At 31.8% G+C, this 11401-nt stretch overlaps 2 protein-coding genes across 2 annotated transcripts; both read left to right on the forward strand.

The window, feature by feature from the left end:
• The first annotated feature begins 1168 nt into the window (after nucleotides 1–1168).
• LOC145750938 (crystal protein-like) lies at nucleotides 1169–5148 on the forward strand. The gene is made up of 10 exons (XM_082567009.1): nucleotides 1169–1385; nucleotides 1673–1899; nucleotides 2167–2402; nucleotides 2687–2825; nucleotides 2968–3146; nucleotides 3324–3501; nucleotides 3741–3911; nucleotides 4191–4349; nucleotides 4450–4635; nucleotides 4849–5148. The coding sequence occupies exons 1-10, from the start codon at nucleotides 1169–1171 to the stop codon at nucleotides 5146–5148; spliced, it is 1992 nt and encodes a 663-aa protein (XP_082423135.1).
• Nucleotides 5149–5534: 386 nt separating this feature from the next.
• On the forward strand, nucleotides 5535–9158 carry LOC145750271 (dynein regulatory complex protein 9-like). The gene is made up of 10 exons (XM_082566263.1): nucleotides 5535–5710; nucleotides 5931–6029; nucleotides 6402–6508; nucleotides 6918–7046; nucleotides 7230–7353; nucleotides 7667–7786; nucleotides 7871–7945; nucleotides 8319–8435; nucleotides 8766–8882; nucleotides 8962–9158. The coding sequence occupies exons 1-10, from the start codon at nucleotides 5588–5590 to the stop codon at nucleotides 9079–9081; spliced, it is 1131 nt and encodes a 376-aa protein (XP_082422389.1). The 5' UTR covers nucleotides 5535–5587; the 3' UTR covers nucleotides 9082–9158.
• Nucleotides 9159–11401: the final 2243 nt, after the last annotated feature.

Consider the following 11401-nt stretch of genomic DNA (forward strand, 5'->3'; position numbering starts at 1 on the left):
AGTTCATTACATAGAACAAGAAGCTCCAATTCGAGGTATTAAACTTTTTTTAACCTTTTTGTGGTTTAAGTTATGCATGTCATTGTTTGGCTGAGGTTTTGTGTTGACGTAATTGATCAGAAAGATATTGTTTACTTGAAAAAATTACATTAAAGAACTGTCAAATTGCAATTTCAGTGTACTCTAACAATAAACCTAAGCCACAAAAAGTTATGTAATACCTTTTCAGCTTAAAAACTACCAGGATAAAGTTAATATAACCAAAACTGTCAAAGTCTACTCGAGACTAGGCCATGGCAAGGAATGCTGCTTCATGTTTGGTGTGTATATTTGGCCTTATAACATCAAGGTTAAATATATATATGCAACAGATGGAACCTTTCCGGGCCTTTGACCTCTCTGCACAAGTTTAAAAATGACAGCTTTGCTCACATCAAGGGCATGTGGCCTTCAACCTCAAGTACATCATTATCATCACAATTATCGAGAACATCCATTCTAACAGTGACATCCACAGTATCAAGTCTCACTTACAGAACTTTACTAACGGTCGCGGACAACGGAATTCGATTCTTAGTGATTGCGGCAATTTTGTATTACTTTTTGCAAGAGGAATTATTCAAATTTGATACCCGTCCGCCCATTTAAAATAAACTTTTAGGTTTAAAATGAAAGGGAATTATGAATAGGGACAACTGTTAATTAAATGTATACCCTTTTATTGACAAAAAAATAAATTATGTATATTTGTTTAATTATTGCCTGACATTTTGCAAAATCAAAGTTTACATTTTAACAAGTATTTACATAATCGTTTGCACATTTAATTGGCCTACAACTAATTATCAAGCATAAATCACCACATTATAGCAACATAACTTCGAGGTTTGACTACAATCAAATATTTGCTTAGCCTTGTAAAGCATAAAATTGATGCTAATGACATTTATATGACCAAGCAAGGTACCCAAAGTTTGTGTAGTGACTTGCAATTCAAAAATGTGACCGCATTTTACGAGAAACAAAGCCTTATTGTCTTATGTTGCACATTTATTAGCAAATATTGATATTGTGTACACATTAAATACGCATACACGACTTGATAACCTAACACAACTTAACGGTTATTATCACATGAGCCTCAAACGCGTGGTATAGTTCTAAAAAAATGGTATCTGCAAAGAAAGTTTTAGGTTATGGCTTAGCTTTACTTATTCCAATTGGAGTAATCGCAACATTACTGGCTGTGTTAGTGCAACCTTATGGTGAAGAAGTTGTGATTAATCCAACTGAGCCACCGCAAGAACCGACGACCACAATCAAGCCAGAAGAAACAACCACAACGACAACTATTCCTACGGGGGCCGACACAATTCGAATGACATGTAAGTAAAGGCAAACGTTATCTATAAAAATTAACGTAAATTATAAAATATTCTGGTAGTGTGGCACCGGTAATGAAAACAGACTAGTAACCAAAAGATTTTGGGTTAAAGCCCAACCAATGCCACACTTTTCGCCCTTAAGCCCGGCGTTTACAGATAGCTCAAATACACGTTATAATAGCACACATTTTCTAAATATAAATACAATTTATTCCCTTAAAGTAATAAAAAAAATTATTTAAATTTAGGAATCCCCAAATCAGGTATTAACAAAAATATTTTTTAAGTGTCGAGTATTCCGGTGGTTGGGACACTTTCTGAAGCGGGTACCGCTATTTTCCATGGACTTCCATTTGCCCAGCCTCCGGTTGGTGAACACAGATGGCAAAATCCGCGGAGTCCGCTTCCACTTAGTCCGGGATTGGATAAGGAATACTTTGATGGTTCTTATAGCAGGCCGGCATGTCCGCAATTGTGTACTCTACCTTCGCCAGATTATGTTTGTCCAAAAAAGGTAAGCTAAGCATTTAAAACAACTATGGATAACAACATACAGATTCTGTGTTCTTTTAGGTACTCGAAAAAATTAAATTTTGACTTAAAGTTTAGTCTTGGGTCGCCTTAGTTTACTTACAAAATAAAAACTGATATCAAGCAATTTTATAACTATTAAACTTACATTTATAATAAATTGTATCATTACTGCATAAATTTTCATTAAATAAACGTTAACTAAACCTTGGCATACTATTCTTACTGATCATTTTTCTTGTTAAAATAGATGAGCGAAGACTGCCTCACAGCAGTGGTTTACGTTCCAAGCAGGCTTACTAAAAAGATAGAAACTTCTGAAGGTGAATATTATGAATTCATCGACAATATTCAAAACACGAAGCTTTCAGTTATGGTTTATATGTACGGGGGTGCTTTTATATCTGGAGGTAACGGAGTACCTTTGTACGACGGTCGTTTCATTGCTGAAAAGGGCGATGTTATTGTCGTGGTACCAAACTATAGGTAAGTACTTGTTTACTGTTAATGGCTTTTTAGTTTTTTTCTAATGTAAAAAGACCTACTGCACATTTAAACATACAATGCTTATTTTGCATGTGACACTTAACTCTAATTTGCAAATTTTGGGTTATATTGATCCAATGATATTGTATAATTATTGCTTACTTTTAAAGTACAACAGTAAGTATTGTTAACACTTTACTAAATGAGACTACGATAAGTAAGCAAGCAATAAGAATCAAACCTTTACAACCTTATATAAAGTTTAAACTATATTTGTATACTAGGGTAGGCCCGTTTGGGTTCTTCTACCAAGATAATGGAACTCCATCCTCAGCTTTAGGCAACTTTGGAATTTGGGACCAAATCGAAGCATTGAGATGGGTTCAAGCTAACATTTTAAACTTTGGAGGGGAGCCTAATTCGGTAAGAGTTAAAATAAAAGCAAACAAGTTATTGTAAGCAGAAATTATACCCTGTTAATATCATATACATTTCACACTTTGCATTTGACCAACTTGTAAATAGTTAAATAAACAAAGATAAAAAGACTTTCATTAAACGCTAGGTAACTTTATTTGGACAAAGTGCTGGTGCACAAAGCATATCTGTTCATCTTGTGAACGACTGCAGCAAGGATCTATTTCATCAAGCAATTCTTCACAGCAATCCATTTGGAATTACCTTTAAGACTATAAGTGAAGCTCAGGAAATTGCTGGACATTTCGCTGACTCATGTGATTGCAGGTAAAGCTTTCTGGTAATGTTTTAAGTCACCAAAACTTTGAAGTAACATATTTGAATAAACAATGTCATATTTGGGTATTTAGATATTGATATTTATCAAACATGATAAACAGATTTTATTAAAGTATTGAAGTGTTTACATAATAAATTCCAATGTTTTCGTTTACCAAACAACAGCGAAAACGACATGGCCTGCTTACGAGGTTTATCCATGGAAAGGGTGCTCGAATGCTTGAAGACATTTCCTGTAGAATTTCAGTTTAACAGTGAATCGTTTTCCCAATTATTCGAACCCTGGGCACCCGTGTTGGAAAACAAGTTACTATCAGAGCATCCTTATTACACATTTGAAAAGGTAAAGTATATCATTACTATTTAATATTAGCATGCTCTTTAATAAGTTATTAAAAAATTACTAGTCGTGATATGGTTATTTTATAAAACTACTAAATACCAACTAATATTTTCACAAATTTCTTATTGTAAGTAATGTCGTAAACTAGTTTAAGAGTTTAAAACTTTATTTTTTAGTTTCTAACTATATTGTAACTACTGAGAGTTTAAACGTTTTAAAATCTTTGTTTATCCTCACAGAACAACCACCAAAATAAACCGATGATTGTTGGGTATACCACTGACGAGGCAATGTTCTTTTTATTACAAGCTGTAACTTTTCCTGCCCCGTCTGCAGTATATGACCTTTACATAGCACTGGCCTTTGGTGCCAATCAAACTGAAGCATTTGAAGATATCTACCCGAAAGCGGTAATTATACATTAATTGCTTGCAATAACATATGATATGTTCTAATAATTTAATTTTACAAGTAAGGGTGTAAAATATTGTGATATGTTACAAACTATTAACAAACACCGCCTTATCTGCAAATGGTGTAACATTGGCGCGGCTTAAAACCTAACCCTTTTGGCTAGTAAACTGATACCATGACTAATTTACGACACTACATTACTCTAATTCTAAAATAACTTCAGCTTGTTTTATAGTTGTGCACTTACTATAATAAATCGTTTGTTAATTTAACAGTGTCGTGGGCCAGGTATTACTCCAGGATGTGATGAACGTTACATTCTAGACGATATTGTGACAGATTATATGTTTACATGTCCGACGAGAAATGTTCAAAGTATACACAAGCCTGAAAATGTTTGGACTTTCACGTTTGACCAACAGTGGTCATTTCCAGTAAGTATATTTCTCGCAATTTTGATAACAATTTTGGCTTTGACCCTTTACAATAGTAAAGGCAATAACAAATGCAAACAAATGTGTATAATTGTTTTAGCAATTCTGGGAAAACTACACTTTGTGTTATAACCTGAGCTGTCATTCTGCTGATCTTCCTTACCTATTTGACATGGACACTTTAACAGAATTTCGGTTTACCGAAGCTGAATCGTTACTCGCTGAAAAAATGACCAAGTACTGGACTGAATTTGCTCGATACGGTAACCCGAATGGCCAAACAACAGTAAGTTAAATGCTAAGTATTTCCCAAAATTTTATAAATAGAAATGGCCTAATTTACGGCCTAAACATAAGGTAAAGTTAGTAACTTTGATCAAATCTAAAGATGACTTTAACAGTTTGAGATATTATGTAACCATATATACATGCGATTATAGGCTTTAGTGCTTTGCTTTTAGGGGTAGTTTTGTTACAATAAAGTTTTTGTTTTATATAGTATACCCGTGGAAACAAGTTTCAAATTTCCGGTCGAGTTCTTGAGTCAGTAGAAACTGAATATTGGCCAGCAATGTTTGAGAGGGAACCTAGCACTTCTACAATGTTTATATCAGACAGTGACCAAAGCCCTATAACCAATTTTAGGCAAGAATATTGCGATTTTCTTGACACATTAGATCTTTATTTAAAAGACGACATTAAGATTGAGATAGGCTCAACTATGGAAGGGGAATTAAACGATTTTTTGGCCAAAAGAGATAAAGCATTGAAAGCCCGAAAAATTAACATCGTCCATTAACTTATTCTTTAATGGTTGTTTTTTTAATTCTGTTGCTTGTTTTTTAAGTTAAGATAAATTTTATTTTAGCCAATTGATTAATAATTACAAAATGACCGCAAAATGTACTTTTTTGTTTTGTTTTACGCAAAATAAATAAATTAACTCCTTTTAAAATAAACTTGTGTAAACTAGTTAACCTCTGTATAAAATATTATGCGAAAAACACTCTTTTTTAAAAGCAAAATCAAAATTTCTATGTACTTGTAAAAATACTAAAATTTGAAGAAAAAAAAAACACATCCATAAAGATCATAAATATAAAAAAGCTTGAAAAGATTTTAAATTTTTATCTGGAAACACTGCAAAAGTTGCCATAACAACAACGCCCTGCGCTATATTTGCATTGTTGTTATTAAAATCCACAAAATACAAAATAACTGACTAGCAAAACGCAAGAATGGCGATTTCTCATTCTGCTGCGGTAAATTTTAACGCAGTATTCGAGGATACGATCGACCAACTTTCAATCTTGGGTAAAATCAACCCAGTAACTTTTCAAAGTCAAGCAGATCCACAACAAGTAAGATTTTTAGAAAGTATATTTAAAAAAAAACATGTGCATTATTGTAAATCTGTATCTTATTTTCTTACTACCATTTCATTGCATAAATACAACTTTAAAACGACCACATAGGCCGACAAACTTACTGTCTACCAAAAATCAATAAAAAACTACTAAAAATCAAAAAAATGTATTACCAAATTAAATAAAGCTAAAATCTATATATTTTACATTAAAGTTAGTTAAAGGTGATATCGGATCAATCTTAAACCAACAACTTGAGGTTGAATCAAAGTTGGATAAAATGTTGGCGGGCGGACAAAAGGAAAATGATGCTGTAAGTTATCTTACTTTTAACTAATAATACCATACAACGATAGCACATTTTTAAATTGTTTAATATTGTTGTGGTCTTTACTGCAGAACTTAAATATTTTATGCCACATATTCATGCTCAAGAATTTCTAGAAAAATTTACGCAACGTTAAACATACTAATTGGTTATAACCTCCTAATTTCAATCAAATACACTAAATTTTTGGATAATTTATGATGGTTATATCCAGCAAGATCCATGAATTCTGCAGTCAGGATTGACCATTTTAAGGTTTAATTTAAATTACTACTAAGCAGTGGTTAATATATTTTATGTTTTGAATCAAGCACTTATTGTTATTCATTTATCGAAAACAATTTTAATTATATTTAGATACAAGGTTTGGTGAACACATTATCTTCGAGTAACAGATATGTTGATCAGTCAATGAGACAAAGTCCTTTAACTAAGGACAACTTGTACAAAGTACAAGAGGACAGGTTAATACTTATTTAAAAATAATACATTAAACTAGTAATAAAATATTTATCTGCTTTGAAAGGTTGAAATAAGGTTCTGGGTTCGATTCCCACTGCTTTATTCTTATGCAGTAGCACCCTTTAGTAAGGCACTTTAAATGGTATGAACTCTTAGTCAGCAGCTTAATTTTCCGGCAATTATAATCTATAATATCTTAAACTGCCATATTGCAACTTAAGACTGGGTTGCTGTTATTGCTCTATGTTTAGGTTGTAAAGTCAACCTTCCTACATCGAGGATAAATCAATTTAAAAAATATGTTAAGCATAACTATATAAAACTTAAGTTATGTAGTTCAAGATTTTTAATTAGAAAAAGGATATATAAAAAAAATACCAAATTTATTATAAACAATATGCTTTTTTACAGACAATTTTGTGAAGATATTTTGCTTAAAGTTTTTAAGGAACTACCATCTAACCACACTTACTACAGTCTTCTTGAAGCTATTAAGATAGAAAAACAAACTAAAACAGGATTACAGAACACAATCATCAAGTAATTTAACTGCTACTAACCATTCACAACATTAAAAAAATTGTACATTAAAATTAAACTGTAATAGCTTTCAAATGCTTTAAAACAATCTATCTATATTAAATTTTAGTTTAACAATCAAAGGCCTACACAAACTTGAAATTAGCATTACTTTATTTTTATGTTATTTTAATTACTTTAAAGGGAAGAAAGGGGTAGAAAAAAGATTAAACTCTTGCAGCGGCAACTCCAAGATATCGAAAAAGAAAAAGAACTCGAAATCCAACAAAGAAATGAAATGATTGCCCACTTAAAAGATCAACTACAAGTACTAAATACACCATTTTTTACCCCATAAAACAACAATATTATAACTATTAAAAACCAATTTTATATCAATAAAATACCATTATATTTGCCATTAGTAACCAATGTTATAATTTTAAAGCACCATCTTTATTACCATAAAACACCATTTTTATAACCATACAACACCATTTTTAAGCACCAACTATACACACATAAAAACATTTTATAATCTTAAGACACCAATTTTATAACAAAAAAGACCAATATCCGACCTAAATACACCATATTTGTTTTTAAACACCATTTTATCTTTAAACTAGTCTGCATTGTAGGAAATGAAAGCAAAGAGCAATATGGAGGGAAAATATGTGAAGAAAAATGCTGAAAACCAAGTTCATCAAAACCAGAGAAAATGTCAAATCTCGGAACAGGGAAATAAAGATGAAATTGAGGTAAAAAAAAATGAATTTTTAAAACTAATTCCTATTTTAAATCTTTTTTAATTTAATCCTTATCAAGCCTTTTTGTACTTTCAGGCATTGAAAAACCAAATAGACGAAGAAGTCAGGACGCATGTTGAAGTAGATAACTATCTTAAAACGCACCAAAAGGTAAGTAAACGACGTTAATTAAAATGTGAAGCTCTAACTTATGTAGCAGTCGCCTTAAGTTACTGGTTATAAAACCTTTTTAAAAGCATTGTAAAATGGTTAGAACACATGGTTTAAATACACGAAGCTCTTGGTTCGATCCCAACTGCTTTCATGCTTTAGGAACTTTACGTATTGCGTTTGAAACGGTGATAACTCCTGCTAAGCCTAAAACCCATCGATAGATTAATTATCGGGCAAATATAATTAGTATCTGCCAAAGTCAACTAAAGACTGGGTCAGGGGAACCAAATTTAAATACAGTTGAACCGCGGAGTCGGCCTTCTTTAAAAATTAATATATAACCAAACTTTAAAAGTATTTTGATGTTTAGATTCTTGAAGACAAAGTTGAACACTGGATGGAGAAATACGACAAAGACACGGACGCAAAACAACACGAACTTAGTGTTTTAAAAACCTCAAAAGCTAACGACTTGGAGCGTTTACAAGTAAGTTATATTCTTCTTAGTTATTTTTTTTGCGTATTACCTCAAGGTGATGTTTTTTTTATATTTTTTACTGTAATGGGTGCGCTGTTGGGACGTGTTTTAAGCTATTCGTACACGCTGGGTCCAGTGGCAAAAAGTGTGGCATTGGTGCGGCTCAAACCCGAAACATTTCGGCTCGTAGATTTTTTTTCTTTTTTGTTAAAAATTGTAGAAAGCACTAACTCTTTAGCGTCTTCGTTTTAACTACTATAGACACGCCTACAATCCTTAACAATACTGCTTGTATTATTTATACGCAAAAAAACTAAATATTTTTTGATATTTTTTAAGGAGCTAACTCGTAAATACTCGGAATACGAGAGAGTCGTGGTGGAAGATAGGATAGAGAAAGAAAAGGAAAGAAGAAAGAGAGAAAAAGAAGAAATGGAGTTGAAGTCGGCCATCAGAGTAAGTCGCTTTTAATCACTTATACCAAGATATGTTGTTAATTAGAACTCAAATTTTAAACACACATTTATTTTTCTAGTTGCAAGCATGGTGGAGAGGGACAATGGTGATCAAACAAGTCGGACCTTTCAGTAAAAAGAAAAAGGCGGGAAAAGGAAAGAAGGGAAAGAAAGGAAAAAAGGGGAAAAAGAAGAAGTAACAAAAAACAAACTAAAATTTTATTTTATATTTGTCAATTTATCTGTCTGTAAATTTTAAAAAACAATAAAAAAAACTGTTGTACAAAATATTTTTAATAAGAAATGTTTTTTTTAGTAAAATTACAAAATTGAAAACAAGCAATTTCAACTTAACGCTCAATTTAGTTTTATACGCTCCAAAAATAACCTGGTATTAAAATAAATCAAAAATCACAAAATTAATAGTTAGCCAAAACCGCAATTGTACCTTTTGTAAAGAAATATATCGACGTCGCGAATTTAAAAAAATTTCGGAAAGTCCCTCGACCTAGAATCGAACCCGGAACCCAAAAAAGTAATGTCCACATTTTTACGCCTATTTCAAACAACCATATTTGGTTACAGCCTTCCATACTATGTGCTTCACCGACTAAACTATTTTAAACATCTATTGCATATGTACAATACTTACCTATACGGTTCAATACAGTTCGTGATTCAAAAAATCGTTAAATGGAGGAAGGGTAAATATTAAAGCAATTAGAATAAGTGCCAGTGGTCCTATGATAAGGGACCCCGACTTACAATCTTGATAATTGAGCGATAAAGTTTCAATATGTATTTTCACGGATCATTGCTTAGTTTAAGGCCGGGCGCGTGTTTGGAATAATAGGACATATCTTAATTAGCAATTCTCCTTAGACATAGACGATGTTTAGATACGGATTGGTTCAATTAGGATTGGTGTAGTTTAATGTAATATGCATGACAAATATAATAACATTACATAAGTTAGAAAAATCTTAATAGCAGAAAATATAAATAATAAAGATGCTTTGATTAGGTCAGGGTTAAAGAGTTAACTAACCGCATTATATGTATAAATAGCTAGAAATCAGACAAGAATGAATTTTAAATCAGTTTATATTTACATTTTCAAATTTTCTAAAAAAGTTAGTTAAAATAGTCATGGGTTTTTTGGTTTTGAATATATTAACTCGCTACTAGTTAACCTGTGGTGATCTGAATGACTTTAAAGTTTTGTAGAATGTCGTTTAAAACCCAAAAGCTATAATTAAACAGGTTTATATTTAGAATAAGAGCAATGTGTAAATTTCGAAAGCTTAAAATTCGGAAATTTCAAGTGGTATAATCTATAAGCACGTGGTTCTTAGATTTCAGAAAAAGTTTAGTTTTAGTGATAACTTTAAAGCTATACAGGTATCCAAGTCTAAAAAATAAATATTTTATATTAAAATTCCGCCATTTTTTATGCTAACTGACTTTTAAAAATGCGGTAACTTTTTTCCTTAATTTTTGTAACTTCGCAGCCATTTTGTGTCTAATACAGACGACGGCCAGATCTTTCAAAATGGCGGTTCCTATTCGTTCTGGTAAATATTTGCGCGACCCACTGACAGTTTAATTATCGCAAGAAATTCTGTCACTTTTCTCCGGGCAGCGATTAAAAATAGTTTTTTTTTTCTGCAAATAAAAAGGATGCTATTCGGTTTCCTAGATGATGATTCATGGTTAGTCTATGACGTCACAAGGCCTTTTCATTCCCGCGCTTTTCAACGGGGACGGCAGGCGACCTCGGCCGCGGCATAGATGACGTAACTGTCCATTCCTACTTCCTAAAAAATCACATCTGAAACCGCCTTAAATTTGCTGCCAAATTTTTAGGTTTGTATTTACACTAGTTTCTATATTGTTTCATATACTCAAACGCGACAAATAAGCTGTGATGATATCATCGCTGTACAGTCTGTTGTTTGATCGCCTTTGATTCATCGTTGTGGCTTTTATTCGTACATGTGGCTTTACAAGAACAGTGAAATAATACTAGGAATAATGTTTTTCTAAAATTTTTAGCCACGTTTTAAGCTTGTATATATACATTTTAAATCAATTGTAAACGCTTGTCAGTTAAGGTTATCATGGAAAACGGGAAATTGGATGTCGAAGTGATGCCCTTAGGAAAGAAAATAGTTAGTAATTCTTATTTTAAACTTAACCTGATGATGTCATGTGTAAAATTCTGATGATGTAACATAGCCTAACTGTATTCTAAGAATTAGTTTGGTTTAATATTAACAGAATTCTGATATACTACAAAGTAACAAGTTATTGATTTTCGTTGTCATCTTAATTGTAAAAGTAAGTAAGTTGTTAGTAAATTTGTTAAGAAAACCAGTCGCTTAAAAATTAAGCAGTTTTGTTTGGTAAAATAATTTATATTTAACCGGTTATATTTTACATTTAATAGGTATTTAAAAATAGATTGTAATTAAATTTTTAATTAGTTTCCTTCAAAATGGCGTCGTATTATAAATGATC

Source organism: Corella eumyota, chromosome 4 (assembly GCF_963082875.1).
Source record: "Corella eumyota chromosome 4, kaCorEumy4.1, whole genome shotgun sequence".
NCBI classification, from domain to species: domain Eukaryota; kingdom Metazoa; phylum Chordata; class Ascidiacea; order Phlebobranchia; family Corellidae; genus Corella; species Corella eumyota.

What these genes read in the sequence shown, in the direction of transcription:
- LOC145750938 (XM_082567009.1), top strand. Translation starts at nt 1,169, where the DNA reads ATGGTATCTGCAAAGAAAGTTTTAGGTTATGGCTTAGCTTTACTTATT. An exon ending in ATTATGTTTGTCCAAAAAAG is followed by an intron (nt 1,900 to 2,166) that starts GTAAGCTAAGCA and finishes TTGTTAAAATAG; the next exon opens with ATGAGCGAAGACTGCCTCAC. An exon ending in CTTATTACACATTTGAAAAG is followed by an intron (nt 3,502 to 3,740) that starts GTAAAGTATATC and finishes TTATCCTCACAG; the next exon opens with AACAACCACCAAAATAAACC.
- LOC145750271 (XM_082566263.1), top strand. Translation starts at nt 5,588, where the DNA reads ATGGCGATTTCTCATTCTGCTGCGGTAAATTTTAACGCAGTATTCGAG. An exon ending in TACAAAGTACAAGAGGACAG is followed by an intron (nt 6,509 to 6,917) that starts GTTAATACTTAT and finishes GCTTTTTTACAG; the next exon opens with ACAATTTTGTGAAGATATTT. An exon ending in ACGACTTGGAGCGTTTACAA is followed by an intron (nt 8,436 to 8,765) that starts GTAAGTTATATT and finishes ATATTTTTTAAG; the next exon opens with GAGCTAACTCGTAAATACTC.